This window comes from Podarcis raffonei, chromosome 4, assembly GCF_027172205.1.
Source record: "Podarcis raffonei isolate rPodRaf1 chromosome 4, rPodRaf1.pri, whole genome shotgun sequence".
Classification (NCBI taxonomy): Eukaryota; Metazoa; Chordata; class Lepidosauria; order Squamata; family Lacertidae; genus Podarcis; species Podarcis raffonei.
The window spans coordinates 9,954,414-9,971,174 of NC_070605.1; the positions used below are offsets into that span (position 1 = coordinate 9,954,414).

The window sequence follows — 16,761 nt, forward strand, 5'->3', positions numbered from 1 at the left end:
GCATGAAACAACTTGGCGAGATCATCCAGGGGCTTAGGCCGAGGTGTCACCAGTATATTGATGGTGTGCGACTCTACCACCTTTCCCCCGTAGTCTAATCCCAGGAAGTCTGTGGAGCTGCTAAACCAGCGTCTGTCAGTTGAGTGGGCCGAGGGAGGTGAATAAGCTGAAATAATGCAGATAACTTGGAAGAATGGTTGGTCAGGGGCTCTGGCAATCTGGGGAAGGTTGTGCAGCTTGCTCCAGATGGGATTGTGCTGCCTTTGAAGACTCAGGTCTGCCATCTGGGATGCCTCTGGCCTCCATTCTTGGCAGACATGCTTGAATGTGTAGGTGGTGATGGTAGCTAGCAGTGGTTTTTTTTTTTACTAGCTTCAGCTAGTTCACCAGCTGTGGTCTCTCCCAAACAAGATGGCCCTGACACGAATTCTCCATGCCTTCGTTGCTTCTTGGCTGATCTACTGCGATGCTTGATAAAAGTTACTTTCTTTTAAAGTATTAATATACCACTTCTTTAGGTCCCTTGTGCCCAAAGCAACTTACAGGTATTAACAAAGTTACTACTAAAACCAAGAAGAAAAGATCCACACAAATAAAAAACAGACTCAGAACTTGAGCAGCAGTTCTCCACCCTCCATCCAGCGAGCAAGACACAACATTACCCAGGAAAAGCCAATTGAAGCAAACGACTCTTTCAGGCCTTCCAAAAAGCCTAATGTTTAGCTGGTGTAGCTCCAAAATAATTTGGAAACTTAAATTCTCAGCTCCGGTTACGGTGCCAAACTATTGTCTGGTATCCATCGATGCTATTTTATCACTGCGGTCCTATTCCAGCTCTGCTGGTTTCCTGTTTGTTTCCAGGCTCAATTTAAAGTGCTGGTGTTAGGTTTAAAGCCCTAAAAATGGCCTTGGAAGCAGGTTGTTCTCAGGACCATCTATTCCTATATGAACCTTCCTGACCAGTTAAGATCAGGTTTGGAGGTCCTGCTCTTGGTCCCATTGATATGTGGTGTCAGGTGGATGAATATAAAAGATGGGGCCTTATTGATTGGCGGTGACAATGTTTTGGAATGTCCTCCTTTTGGGAGCCTGCCACACTTGGCTTTCAGGCGTCCTTTAAATGCCCCCTCCATGTTTCAGGAAATTTAGACTTTTTAGAGATCTTTTATCTGTTGCCATGAGCTTATTAAGATTTTATGCTGCAGTCCGTCTGTGACTTTGTTTTAAATTGCAATTTTATGGAGTTCTTTTTGGTGTGTTTTAATTTTGTAAAAAGCTTTGACTCCTTAGAAAAGATACATAAAGAATGACATCAGATTATTAAAGAAGCTCTACTGCATGCTATGGAGGAGAGCGGGGGAAGCTGTCCTCTTCTTGGCAGCAGATTTTGTAAGTTCTGACATCTAGCGCTGCTGTCACATTTGCTGAGAAGCTTTTATTTTGTGAGACAAACCCTGAAGATGGCAATTTGGTGGGTAAGAGTTAGAATCTGCCAATATTTTAGTTGGTGTGCTTGTGAAAGCAATTATCTAGGTATCTGCTGACCATCTTAACGAAGAGAAAAACAGTGATGAATTTTGAGGGGTGCATGATTAGTACTACAGTCATACCACAGAAATTGAATGGAATCCGTTCCAGAAGTCCATTTGACTTCCAAAATGTTCGGAAACCAAGGCGCGACTTCTGATTGGCTGCAGGAAGCTCCTGCAGCCAATCGGAACCTGCAAAACCTGCGTCGGATGTTCGGGTTCCAAAGAACGTTTGCAAACCAGAACACTCACTTCCGGTTTTGCGGCGTTCGGGAGCCAAAACGTTCCGACTCGCAAGGCATTCAATTTCCGAGGTACGACTGTATATCGAAGAATCCTTTCTGTATGACTAGGCGCACCAGAATGTAGTAGTTGCTCTTGAGTGGTATTGAATTGCATTTTAGTTGCGCTAAACAAGAGATGTTGTTTATCGGTCCCTAAAGGAAAAGGGATGGTGATTCGGCAACACCCAAGTGGGTTTAAGACACGTTTCTGCTTGTTGGCTTCTGAGAATGGTTATTGGACCGCTCTGGGTTGCATCTTACTGTTTGGAAAGAGGACTGGGAAAGCTTAGTCCTTAAGTGTTTTTCTGCTTTGGGAGCAGAGTTCATCCAAGGGTCCCCAAAGCCCTCAGAGCATTTTATCTTCATGCACTGTCCCTTTTGCATCCTGTGCTGTTAAGAACACTTGCTTTATGTTGCACAGGAAGCCGATGGCTGGTCAGGATAGACTTGTGGAGCCCTTCTCCTCGTTCCTCTTCTTGGCTCGTGTCTTATTCTGGCGTTGACTATTTGTCACATAGTTTCAGGAACTGGGTGAGGATGGGGTTGCATATAAACCTGAAAAGTCCATTGGATGTGTTGGTGGGGAAGGAAATTCCAAAAACAAAATGTCAGATTAGTTGTACATGTGTCGATTTGGGGGTCTGGATTGGAGGCTGCTGCTTCTTCATGGATAATGTATCAGTACCTCGTTAGAATCTAGTCTCTGGGTAAGCATAAAGACTTGTTTGTTCAGGTTTCATATTTTTTGTTTTAAAATCTGTTTAATAGAAGCTCTTTTAATAATAGTACTGGGTGTTTGCAATTTGGGTATCCCATATCTCTCACTTTGCCAAAAAGCTCTCGCTCTGTTTTCTAAATCCCCAGCGGTCATTACTTTGTTTAAATAAACCCAGTGTAAACTAAGGTTGTTTTGGCAAATCTGACCTTCCCTGTATTTATTTCTCTTGTGAGAAATAGCTATAGGATGTGTGACTGTAGTATTTAGTCTGTGCATTCATGGCTTGTGACCAAGAATGAAATAAATGCTGTACATTGGGGGGGGGGGAGGAAGGAGAGGACAAAAGAGGAAGAAAGCGAACAGCATCCAGGCGTTCAAGAAGATGGATGGAAAATGCTTCAGGCGATTGACCGCAGTGCATGTCAAAAAGCCTTGGATCTGGATTCTTTTATAAGCACCATCTGAGAACAGCGACGATTCTCTAACTGACCAGTGTTTGCTTTGTTGATTTGTGACTTAACGTACCTAAGATGGCCTAAATATGCCAAACAAAGGGGCTGTGGAGCTGGAATAGATCATTCATTGCTGCCTCCTCACATTGTTGCTTTTTAATAGTGGAAATGTGATTCGACGTGCATCTTCTGCATTGTTAAATTATCAGAACGCTCTGATGAATCTAGCAGAGAAATTGGACTCCTGGGAATTGGTTTCAATTTTAAAAGGTTCCTGGCCCTCGTGATTTTTGAGACTTTTCTGAAAATGTATAGGTAATGTCTATAAAAGACTCTTAATGCCCAAGAGATGTCACTTCTGTAGCCTGCATGGCTATTGCTGCTCAGTGATTTCTGGTCATGTTTCGCCTCTATCCGAAAAGGAAAAAAGAAAAGAAAGGGACGACGACGACACACAATTAGCTCCAGATTCTTTGAAAATCAATCATTTAAGAATTTGCGCTTGCAGTTTAGGCTAAAGGTAGGGAAATAACACTTGGAATGTTTCCTGTTGTGGACTCCCTGCAAGTAATAATAATGATAAATCTGGCACAACCTGCTGTTTTAGTCTTCTGCATGCAAGGGTTGTTTACAAAACACGTAGGAACATTAAAAAATGTGATCCCCCTATGTTATGTACTGAGTTGAATAGGATCCAAAATGCAGCAGTCTGATTGGTCCTAGAACAATAGGATTCAGAATGAAGCAGTCTTATTGGTTCTAGAACAATAGGACCCAGAATGCAGCAGTCTGATTGGTCCACAGGAGCCATCTAATCCAGCTCCAGGTGGAAGTGAATCTGCAACCTGATTGGCCTACAGGTGAATCCCGGAATTAGCCAATCACGTGGGGCCCATTGTGTAAATAACGTATATAAAGCAGACATTCTGGGGGAACTTCCATTCCTCCTCACCACTATGAGCTGAACAAAGAGCATGAAATCCACTCTCGACTCCCGAGTATATTTCACCCTACCTGTAGAGTGAAGTGGTATTGCTCATTTTATCATCGCATTTAGAGCTGCTGTGGGGTTTTAGAGTAAAATGGGACATTTCCACTTGAGGGGCTAGTTTGCAGCCAAAAAGTACCACGAGAGTAATAGTGTTTGTGCACAAGCACTCTGATTAATATGCAGCAGTTCCCAAGCCTTCGTGATAGACAACTCCCCATTTACGTGCGACCATGCAGAAGCACAGTGCCAGGTACCCGGAAATGAGGAGCATCTTGGAGACCCTCCCCAGAGCCCAAAAAGGACCTCTGTGTAAGCCAGAGGGGCATCAGGGCTTCTTCAGCTGATTCGCAGGGAAGTGGCTGCTTCTGCTGCTGTGCTGCCCCTTACACCAGCTGTTAGTTGGGGAAGCTGAGCAGCTCAGCAAAGCCCTGCTGCCCCTCCGGCTTGCGTGGAGATCCTCTCTGAAGCCCCAATAGATTATTCTCTTTGGGCTCTGGGGTGAGTCTCTTCCCGAGCCAAGACGACTCTCCAGGGTGCTCCCCATTTTTTGTGATTTTGCCCTTGTGCGCTGGGGCCCAAAATGTAACCCCCGTGTGAATAGGGAGCCACCTGCATCTAAACAAAAGTTGCCCTTTTTGCTTGGTATACGTCAGAATCCAAGAACAAAATCAGTCATAATTAACATTTGCATGTCTGAGTGGGTGCCCGTCTCTTAACAATATATTCTGGTTATGAATGTAAACTGTTCATTGAAAGACCTGAATTGATGTGTGCCGTATTAAATTCTCATCCAGTTAGTATCAAACGTTCTTTTTTGATAGCTTCATTTTGGAGATATTTTCGCACTTTGTCAATAGATGTGAACTTAGTGAACTGTTTTACATGAAAATAAAGACAGCTCAGAACAACCTTTTGTATTCTAATCCATGCAATTAATTTTAAATCCTGCATGGTGATAACTTTCAACTGAATTGGGTCACAGCTGGGCTACTTTCCAAGCCATCACAGTTTATCAGGGAAATCATTTATTGTCGAGAAATAGCTGGTGGAATCTGACTGTGATTGCTTGATGTTTGGTTAATAGCAGAACCTATTCCTTTAACATAAGCAGAATTGATTGAGGAACAAAATCGGATGAAATTATTCAAGAGAATATCTGGAATGGCTTTGAAAGGTTGCTTACTTAGCATGCAATCATCTATGGCTGCGAGAAGCGGGGAGGAATCTTCTCCAAAATCATCTGTGTATATTCGGCATTCATCATCAATCTGTTTTTCGAATTACGTTTAAAGAAAGCATTTCACTCCTCTAAGTTAAGCTCATGCCCGAAGACAGTCGAAACAAGTAACGCAAGAATTTCACGTGCACCGATGTGAGTGCATGTCCCTCTTGGGGTGGTGCAACAGCACACATTGTACAGTGGTAACTCAGGTTACATACGCTTCAGGTTACATACGCTTCAGGTTGCTGACTCCGCTAACCCAGAAATAGTGCTTCAGGTTAAGAACTTTGCTTCAGGATGAGAACAGAAATTGTGCTCCGGTGGCGTGGCAGCAGCAGGAGGCCCCATTAGCTAAAGTGGTGCTTCAGGTTAAGAACAGTTTCAGGTTAAGTACATACCTCTGGAACGAATTAAGTACTTAACCTGAGATACCTGGGCTGGGCTGCAAGCAAGTTTGTACAAAATGCAGAATGTTTCCTCATACTCCACCTGTTGTGGTCTTCAGCCACCAGATAACAACCCCATATGGGACAGCTGCATATTCCTGCATTGCATGGTCCCTTCCAACTTTACAGCTCTATGTAAAGAACTGATGTCTGATCCTCAAACTAACCAACATAGAAACCAGACCCGAGTGAAAATCTAGAGTCTCTTTTATATGTTGTAAATCTGTTAATGGTGTTCACAAATATTGTGACAGTGTCATGTAAGAAGTGCTCTTCCAGACACAGGTGAGGCTCAGTGTATTTCTATATTTAAGAAATGACATTTTTTTAAAATGGATCCAGAGAGAGCCAGGAAATATGAGTTAGTCAACTTTATGCTTCTTCCGGATAAACTGGTAAAAAGCAGTGTTAAAGAGAATTAGTAAGCCTATTGAGGAAGAATGCTTCCTTGCTGAGAAAGAATGTGGGTGTTTAAAAAATAAAGCATAATGGGAAGAAAGTGAAGGCTTTATTCCTCTCCTCCTTATACTAGAATTGAATTAGGGGCTGGGAGTGGTTGTCCAATCAAGTTGGCCTGTCTTGTATTTCCATTTAGGGCTTTAAAAGTAAAAATACCTGGAAAGAGACTCAGTAAATCAGCAAAGGAACAACATGATTCCAAAATTCTCCTCTATCTGACGTCTCTAAAAGGTCTCCAAAGGCAGCCCCACGTACATCATGTTTAAGTAATCCAGCCTAGATGTAACGAATGTAGGCTTGACTGTGTCCAAGTCTGCTCAAGGAATGAACGCAGTTGACAAACTAGCACTAGTCTCGAGCCTTCAGGAGCAATGCCAGAACCAGAGTGCTTCCAAACTACATGACTTCCACGTTCAGATTGTGGATTTATGCCAGTTTCTCTCAGACGTTGGCGGTTGCTGCTATTGCATTTGCGTCCTGCTTGTGGTCTTCCTGGAAGGATTTGGCTCAGCTGCTGTGCCAGGCTGAATGGATTTCTTTTTTCTTTCTATCTATCTGACCAAACGGAACTGCTGTTAAGGTGCATCAGCTAAAGCATGGGTAGACAAACTAAGGCCCGGGGGCTGGATCTGGCCCAATCGCCTTCTAAATCTGGCATGCAGACGGTCCATGAATCAGTGTGTTTTTACATGAGTAGAATGTGTCCTTTTATTTAAAATTCATCTCTGGGTTATTTGTGGGGCCTGCCTGGTGTTTTCACATGAGTAGAATGTGTCCTTTTATTTAAAATGCATCTCTGGGTTATTTGTGGGGCATAGGAATTTGTTCTTCCCCCACAAAAAAAATATAGTTCGGCCCCACCCACAAGGTCTGAGGGACAGTGAACCGCCCCCCTGCTGAAAAAGTTTGCTGACCCCTGTAAAGGGATAAACGTTTGGCCACTCTGGATACAGAGAAGTGCTGCTAGCTGGACACAGCACACCAATACTTTAGCTGGCAGGACTTCATCGTGTCCAATGCGGCTCCAAGATGAGGCAGAGGTCTTGTAAGCCACAAGGTTCACTGGTGGTCTTGGACGAATCAGAATTCATTAGGATGATTTGCCACATTCAGCTTATTCTTTGGGAGAAAGGCGGCGCACACATGGGGCGAGAGCTTTAAGGTTTGGCTTTGACTTTATTTAATCAGCCCAATGAAATGTGTGCATGTATGAATCTCTAGTGTTAGTGATTGTTTCAATCATTGTAGTGCGTGATCCATAATCTAATTTTGCTTGGGATAATCTGCAACAGTGGAAGCAATGAGAATCCAAAGACTTGAAACATGTCCTATAGAAATTGGTTGCCTTGTGGATACTGAAAAATCTCAATCAAAATCTTTCAGATAAACAAAATTGATTTGGGCAACAAGAGAGCCTGATATTTCTGGGCATCATGTTTAACATTCTTTTATATATTATGGGTCTCTGCTGGCAAAGCTTCCTTTGCTCTGCTTTAGCTGCATCTGGAATGAGGCATTTTATTTTTAGTCTTCCTGTTGGAAACATATTGGCAAATACTATGAAAATTTTGCCAAACATGACAGGATGTGAGTGTTTTTACAAAAAATTGGGTAAATGTACACAAGTCTGATATGGCCAGATGACCACCGGCTGGCCTCTTCAGTTGCACCCACCACAGAAAACCCAGATGTTTTGATTCAAACCGCACCTGTTTTCTGCATCTTTACAAGTATCTGTGCATTTGGCGTTTGAGATGTGTAGTAGTTTCTGTTAAAACACTCTACAAACTAAAACTAAGGTTTGGGGAGTATCCTAATTTTTTTGAACACTTTAGTCTTACAAATTGTTTGAATAAAATGCAAGGAAAGGACTAACAATGCCTGCTCGGGGGCTGGGGGCCATTATACAACCAGCTGTACTTCCTGTGGGAGTTCATCACTAATGGGGCCACCACTGAGAAGGTCTGTTTCTGATGCTCACCAACCTGGTGAGCCCAGAAGAAGGGCCCAATTTTACATATGGGCCCAATATTACATACACAGGCAGCGTGTTTGATTTTCAGACATATTAGCAGTGGATAACTATTTCACTCCAACATCTTGCCCTTATGCAGGATATAGTCATATGGGAGTTATCCTGAAACAGTAGTCCTTATTTTACATGAGGGAATTCCAAATTGTTCAGGGGCCCCCCTTCCTCCCATCTTCTCAATTTCCTTGGTTGCTCTTTGATACCTGAGTGCTCCCAAAGACTTTTAAATTCTGTTTCCGTAACACCCTTGAGATATAATGACCTTGTTGACTTCTCCAGAAGAAAAGAAGAGCAGAGGCTCTGTTGCTTGTTTTCACCTCGGCTCAACTTAGCTTCTTTGTCACTGTCTGACTGTATAATAGAGTCCTTTTCTGCAGTTCTGTGCAGAGCAAAGGCATTGGGTGATGGGCCTAGATTGTAGAGGGTCTCCTTTTTTGGCACGTAATGCTGTCAGACCTTGAGCTTCTTGGGTAAGTTGCAAGTGGAATTACTGTGCTGGAGCTGGCAGCACAGCTTTACTCTGCACACAAATATGTTTCAGGAAATCTTGGCTTCAAAACGCTAGCTGGGCTCAGTATTTATAGGTATGTGGAGAATAATATTGTCATGATTGACAGCTAAATACAAGGAAGGCTGGCTTTAGAACTGCAGTTGCAGATCTTTAGGGACTTTTAAAAATCTTATTGAAAGCAAAAGCATTTGGGGTGACTACTTTGTGCTGCAAGAATGGCGTGTAGATAATTCTGAGGCATTCTACAGAAAATAAGGTCTACAGGGGCTGAATATATTTATGTAGTGTTTTAAAACACGCTGTGGATGGTTTCTTGCTCTCATCTCTTTATGGCAACTCTTGCTCTGTGCCTTAACAGATAGGAGAGAGTATCATACCAATACTACCCAGTGAATACTGGGGGTGTAAATGGGGTTTGGACTCCAGTTTTCCAGCTCAAAATCCAACCCTTAATTTACTAACAGGTTTTACAATGGCTAAGCCTTGATTCTAGTTCAGCCGCTGAACTTTTGAAGGCAGTGGCATGTTCAATTCACATGTGGATTTTTTATAGGCTGCAACAAGGAAAGGGCAAGTGGGAAGGAGGGCACTAAGATGGTCCTGGGGTGTAGAATTTTGGGTGCAGACTTTGGAGACTTGGGTTTATTTTTCAGCTCAGCTATGAACTTGAGTTACCTCGAGCAAAACCTCTGTCTCAGTAAGTTCCCCACATGTAAAATGGAAATGATATTGACCCACCTCCCAGGTCGCTGAAGACAAATGAAATGAGGTTTCTGAAGCGCCCTGCACAGCTCAAGGGCTCTTTTGCATTATAAATAACAGCCTGCCTCAATGGATCAAGCAAATGAGCTGTGCTGCACGGGAAGGCCAAAAGCGCCCTGCAGGGTCACCTGCCAGACTGGCCTCCAGTGGAAAATGCCCTCAAATATGTCAGTCGTGGAGGTAATTCTAATGCCTCTAAAATTGCTACATTTTTGGATCATTCTTTAAAAAACATCAACAACTCATTTCCTAAAAGAACCAAAATGTGTTCAGGAAACAGTAGGGAGACGTTGTATCATAAATCATCTTCTGCTAACTTCAACCTGTTTCTGTGCTCTTAAACTGCAGGGCATGCACTTCTGTGTAGTGTATGGAATGAGGTTTGAATTAGTGCTGCGGGACTGGGCATCCCAGATTTGAAGCCTCTCCCCATGTGTGTCACCCGGGAGAAGTATTTTCTAGCAGAGAGTGTCTGCCTTGCATCAAATAGCTTGGGTTTGGGGAGTGACTTACGGCACATTAAAACACTTCTGGTAACTGTTGCTGCTGCCCTTTGGAAAGTCTAAACCACTGAGCCTCTTGGGCTTGCCGATCGGAAGGTTGGCTGTTCGAATCCCCGCTACGGGGTGAGCTCCTGTTGCTCAGTCCCAGCTCCTGCCAACCTAGCAGTTCGAAAGCGCAAAGTGCAAGTAGGTGGGAAGATAAACGGTGTTTCTGTGCGCTGCTCTGGTTTCAGTGTTCCGTTGTGCCAGAAGCGGCTTAGTCCTGCTGGCCACATGACTCAGAAAAACTGTCTGCAGACAAACGCCGGCTCCCTTGGCCTGAAAGCGAGATGAGCGCCACAACCCCAGAGTTGTCTGCGACTGGACTTAACTGTCAGGAGTCCTTTACCTTTTTATTGCAATATCAAAATTGGAATTTAAAACATTTTATGTTCCTTCTATCTTTCTCCTTCAAATATTTGCTCATTATTTCTGTTTTAATACAGTGCCATCACTGTACATGATGCTTTAGTTTTCCCCTTTCCCTTGCAAGGAGTCTATGCAAGGGAGGACTCAAAAATGGTTTCTCCCACCTGCAGCCTGAAGTGATGTAGGCCATTCTCTTCTGCCTCATTCTCTTCCATGCGTAGACTAAGCTTAAAACTTTGCCCAATTTGAAATTGTAATTGAAACCAGTAGCTTCTTTCTTTCTTTCTTTCTTTCTTTCTTTCTTTCTTTCTTTCTCTCTCTCTCTCTTCTCTCTTCTCTCTTCTCTCTTCTCTCTTCTCTCTCTCTCTGTCAGTTCTTATGAGACAGAAGTATGAAGTGTTGCCTGTTTAGGATCCAGCTTTCCATATCTGGAACAACTCTTTGAGATGGGTGTCAGGGGCACTTCTATATACGATATACGATATATGCTATCTTTATTGTCATTGTCCCATGCAGAACAATGAAATTGAAAAACTACATAAAACTACATAAAAACTACATAAAACATTCAAAAACCCTGAAACCCCATTTTAAAATACACTATACTATAGAGTGTGGGACGCGGGTGGCGCTGTGGGTAAAAGCCTCAGCGCCTAGGGCTTGCCGATCGAAAGGTCGGCAGTTCGAATCCCCGTGGCGGGGTGTGCTCCCGCTGCTCGGTCCCAACGCCTGCCAACCTAGCAGTTCGAAAGCACCCCCGGGTGCAAGTAGATAAATAGGGACCGCTTACTGGCGGGAAGGTAAACGGCGTTTCCGTGTGCTGCGCTGGCTCGCCAGATGCAGCTTTGTCACGCTGGCCACGTGACCCGGAAGTGTCTCCGGACAGCGCTGGCCCCCGGCCTCTTGAGTGAGGTGGGCGCACAACCCTAGAGTCTGTCAAGACTGGCCCGTACGGGCAGGGGTACCTTTACCTTTATACTATAGAGTGTAGCATTGCGGGGAAACCCCTTGACCTCCTGACATTTGTGTTACGATGTGCCATGGGGCACAATTTTGTTCTCAACGCTATTCAATTATTATTGATTGATTGATTGATTGAATTTATATACCGCCCTATACCCGGAGGTCTCAGGGAAGTTCACTGAATAAAATCAAAACATAAACCCACAAAATACATAATCAAAATAAAAACAACAACCCAATAAGCCCCATATGAAGCCATTGGCAGCACTCATTAGAGCAGGCATGGCCAAACTTGGCCCTCCAGCTGTTTTGGGACTACAGCTCCCATCATCCCTAGCTAACAGGACCAGTGGTTAGGGATGATGGGCATTGTAGTCCCAAAACATCTGGAGGGCCAAGTTTTGCCATGCCTGCACTAGAGGATTCAGAGCAAAATGCTGAAGACACACAGCTCTAGCTCTGCATAACATCTGAATCGAGCATGGACCAGGGTCTGGGTTCAGTGATGAGCTGCTTGAGGGCCATTAAACTTGAGTTGAAACCCTGTGGGTGAATTCACACCCATTTTCCAAGCAGGAGCTTAGTACAGTGAGCACGGACCCATTTGAACCCCAGTTCACCCCATTCCTTTGCTGTGTTGATACTCTGTTGATACCAGTGGGAATTGTTATTGTTAGTTATATATTCAATTTATCACCCACCCTTCTCCAAAAGGAGGGAGGGTTACAGCAATTTAAAAACACTATCAGAATCATTTTAAAGCAAAGACAGTGGAGAGAAGCGTTCAGAAAGTAGCTTCCAGGATCTTCAATGCAGTGCAGCTTATTTCCAAAGGCTGTTTTAACTCTTCTGTGTGTGTTTGTTTGTTTGCAGGCTCCACCGGGCCCAGTGTGCAATTAAACAGACTCAGGTAACTGTTCAGAAAATAGGAAGGGAGATTGAAGAGAAACTGAGGCTTACGTCGACGAGCAAGGAGCTGGTAGGTTTCCGGGATGTATTTATTTCTCTCACTTATTGCAAATGCCCTGAATAAAACATTGATGGGCTCATATAATCAGAGGGCTTTCAAAATCTGAAGGGGGTACCTTGTTAGAGAGGTGTGAGCAGTTGTTAGGGGAACTTTGGCGCAGGCCCTTTCTGTGCCTAGGTCTCCGCTAATGTAAGAATGATCTGGTGGATAGAACCCCACCGCTGATCATCCTATGTCCCTTATTCGCAATTTGAAGCCAACCATTTCTTTCTTTCTGTATTTAGGTCTTGATTATCACCCGAATATAATGGAATTTGAGGCGCCTGGCTTGAGTGGGGGCAAACATGCAAAGTTACAAACCTGTAACCAATGAAATTCAGGAATATATTTACAAAAGTTAGGAAATGCGAACAGTAAAAGGTTTGGGGAATCCTAGTCTGTGGAGTAGAGAGATGCTCAACCAGTTTCCTCACACTTTGTGCAGACAATCTCTTCCCTGATAGTTAGGAGTGATTTGATCTGCAGCGATGAGTTTTTCACGTGCAGGAGAAATCACTCGATGTCTTCATGTAATAATTACTCATGTATGGACTTTCTCAAGCACTGTCACTCTTGCGTGTAACTCAACCCCCTTTTTATTATTAAATGGAAATATTTGTCTGGAAAGTCCCAACGTCTTGATGTATTGGATTAAGCCTAAATTGCTGAGAGGGAAAAACCAAATTAATAGGCCTCCTAATGCTCTGCAGTTGTAAAGCATCAACGCTGGCTCTGTGGCGAATGAGCAACAAGTGGCTGCCAGGAAAAACAAACTCTTACAGATTGGGATTAATGAGCTACCAGTGGAAAGTGTGGTGAACCTTGTAATTGTTTGGGCCGAGCGTAATAGCTGAGCTTGCTGACACTCCAAGCTTTTGAGGATGAGCAAAATGCATGTAATGACTTCTCGGGCACAGTGACAAACATTTTAATTGTCAACTTAGGCTCAGTTTTTTGTTTTGTTTTTAAAAGAAGAATTTGGAACAAAGCAATCTGTTGGCGCCGACTAATGTCAAAGGGCTCAGCATGGTCTAGAATGGGGACCAGTATAGCTAGTGACTTAATTTGGAAATTTATATTGGCACAGCCTGGCAGGCACCTGGTGCCTCGTATCAATTTTAAGAAGCCAATCTGCTTGTATCCCATTCTCTTCATGATGTTATGCTTGGTTCGGATTGGGGAGCCCTGCATTTTATTTCGGTGAGGTTCTCCAACGAGTCTGGAAGGCTTGACACATAATGGAAAATTGAAGTCCTTCATAAAGCTGGCTTTAAATGATGAGGAACATGGGGAGTTCCGCTATCTCTCGAGCCAGAGGATTACTGTACCGTTGTGTGCCTCTTTCAGCACTGAACTAATTTTCTTCCTTCAGCCCCAGTGCCTTGTGTTGAGGCAATCAAGTCTTCTCCACTGGGTTTACATGCAAGTTGGGAACAGAGCATAGATGCATATTCACAATAAGCCCATAAATCAAATCTACAAATAACATAACAAAAGCCACATTTCCTTATCACTTTAAATAACTCTTCTCCATGTTCGCTTCGGTCCCCAAGGTAAAGTGAAGCCTGTCATCTTTATGTTGGCTTGTGAGCTGCTTGGAATGGGAACCCGTCAGGCATTTTGCCTTTGTACAAGCAGGGAGGGAAAGGATATCGATAGCTTAATCCCTGAAGAGATTTGTGGACTGCAAAAGCCTCAGGCTGCACTGGGAGAAAATGTAGTTGCAGAGGTTGCAAAATGCAGCAAGAGGCAGAGACCTCAGACTTTGCCTAGAGTTTTGTCATTAATGAAGACCGCTCTGCGGGAGTGCCCAAATTGCAGGTGTGAGTATGCAGCAGCTTTAGCACATCGTGCATTGAGCTCTCTGTTGGGGAGCCCTGGGATTTTCTTAACCCCCCTGAGGCTCCCAGTGCAGCCCTTTCAGGGACTGCATTTATTTATTTTTCAATTTGTCTTCCTGCCTTTCCATGTGGGATGCCCGAGGGCGGTTTACAATAAAATAATTAAAACAGCAATATTGTAACAATCAAATAACAATGCCCAGTTAAAATCACATTAAGTTGTAATCTTAATGTTTAATTCAGGTTAAAAAGGCATGGCAGCAGATAAGACAATAAATTGGCTCACTATGCTCTGTATGAATGAAAAGGGGGTTGTTTATTATTATTATTACTATTTATTATCTACTGGACCAGGCATCCCCAACCTGCGGCTCTCCAGACGTTTTGGCCTACAGCTCCCATGATCCCTATCCAGTGGTCATGGATGATGGGAATCGTAGTCCAAAACATCTGGAGGGCCAAAGATTGGGGATGCCTGTACTGGACATTGACACCATTGAGGAGCTAGACAGGCTTTATGATCCCAGTGTCCTTCTGTCATGAGATTATTACTAGCCTTGATTGCATTGCAGGAGGCTCTGCTGCTCCCAGGCCTTGACATCTTGTAGTCCAAGTTGGGTTGACTTTGGCTTTGCATGGGTGCTTTCAAGAGAGTCTCTCTCTGACCTCTTCACAAATGGCTCTCTCAATCCTCAAGCTTTTCTGAGCCTATCATGCTGTGTTCAGTGCAACAGTCAAACCAGAATCCTAGAATTGTAGATTTGGAAGGGTCCCCGACGGTCATCTGTTTCAACCCCCTGCAATGCAGGAATCTCATCTAGATCATACATGACAGATGGCCATCCAGCCTCTGTGTCACCATATTTGCTGAGCAGCCCTCTTATTAATTTGTTTAATAGAAAAAAGAGAGTGAGTGTTTACAGTTGAAGATTTTGGTGCTTCGGAATGAGCTAGAAAGGCAGAAGAAAGCCCTGGGCCGAGAGGTTGCCTTGCTACATAAGGAACAAAGTGCGCTATTTGACAGAGGTAAGTGTGAATTATATTATAACTCTCTACTGCACGTACAACCAATTTAGCAGTTGCCTTCCCATGAAAAGTAGGTGATCAAAGAAGGATGAGCCATCAGAGGAGCTTGATCTGTAGCTGAGCAATGGGTTACTCCTATTGAGAAACAGCTTTGTAGCATGAGGTGGGACTCCATTGGCCTCTTGTTTGCTCCCTTGATATCCATCTGCAGTGGTGGTGCTGTAGCACAGGGAGGGCAGGTCAGTGGCTCCCCCTTTTGGCAAGCTGCCGCTGTGATGCAGTTCTTCGTTTTAGAGCTGCAAGTCTTTCCAGCCAGTTGTCTTAAGGTACCTGTGAGGTCTTCTGTTGATTTGTGAGCTCCGAAGAAGGAAGAAATCCAAGAGCACACCAATGGTGCAATTAGGAGAGATCACAGCAACTAGCAAAAAGCTTGCATAGTGTCCTGAGTTTAGCTCCTTAGTGATGCATTTAGGTGTTCTCCAAAAGATGGGTTCACACTTGTGGTAATAGAGATGGTTCTAAGGTGTTTGGCAACAAGAGGCATTCCTTAAAACCATATTTCATAGTATTGCTTTCTTTGTAAAAACTCCAAAAATAGTGTTGCGATTGTTGCCGGTATTTAGTGCTGAAACACACAAAAACCAATCAGATACTTTCTTCCAAAAATGTCCCTGGTAGGAAATGCGTTTGAGGAAGAATATCAGAAGCTCCGACTGGACAAAGAACCCTTGCAAGAGTTGAGAAAAGAATGCACTGCTAAGAGGTAAAAGGAGTTTGTCTTTTTGGCTGTAGTAGTTGGATTGGTTGTAGTAGTGAAATGCTGATCTTACGTTTCGTTTGTTGGATTTCTACCCTGCCCTTCCGTCCAAAAGGGAGCCAACAAGAGAAAAATGCTATACACAATAAGAGTTCAAACATCACTGAAAAGAACATTTTTTAAAAAGCTGCTAGTACCTTCACTGCAAATAGCAGCAAAATTAGCTCTCAAAGGCCTGGGCAAATAAAAAGGGTTTAACATTCTGCCAGAATATGGCAGTCTGGGGGACTGTTTGACTTCTGGCCACTTCAGCAAGTGTGGTCTCTCCCCCTGATAGGAAACTCTGGGTTGCAAGGTACTGGAAAAGCAGCTTTTCACAAGTATTGGGTCCCATGCACAGCAGTACTAGCAGTGAACCGATTCTAGCTAGGCATAAGACTTTCCTTGCCATGGAGGCTCTTTGGGCCTCCAGTAATAACTTGGAATGTCCTTGCTCTTTCATGGGGAATACTCCCCCATTGAGAGCAGGCAGGCGTCATGATTGACAGGAATGCTTCTATAACAGCACCGCCATTTTCTTCACGCTAACTGGAGCATTATCCCAGAGAATTCAGGAATTCCGCAGATTCGATAAGTCTCAAAGAATGGAGTGCAGTAATAAGTCCCCACACCTGAGGAGCTGTCCATGGTCAATTCACACCTGTACCCATGAATCCTGGGTTACAAATTACCCTTTTCAGTTTATACTTGCTGGTTATGACACTACATATTGGGAGCTGTGGGGCCAAAGACTGGACATTTTGCGGATTCAGTAGTTGGAATGGTGTTAGGAGGAGGTGAAGCAAATG

The 16,761-nt window shown here is 43.7% G+C and overlaps 1 protein-coding gene across 3 annotated transcripts in view; it reads left to right on the plus strand.

The window, feature by feature from the left end:
- The window catches only part of UVRAG (UV radiation resistance associated), a 134,081-nt gene that overhangs the window by 27,223 nt on the left and 90,097 nt on the right, over positions 1–16,761 (plus strand). For all 3 annotated transcript variants that reach the window (XM_053385420.1, XM_053385419.1, XM_053385417.1), the window contains exons 7-9: positions 12,154–12,259; positions 15,030–15,156; positions 15,835–15,919. In XM_053385420.1, coding sequence (XP_053241395.1) covers positions 12,154–12,259; positions 15,030–15,156; positions 15,835–15,919 — 318 coding nt within the window. The remainder of the gene's footprint in view (positions 1–12,153; positions 12,260–15,029; positions 15,157–15,834; positions 15,920–16,761) is intronic.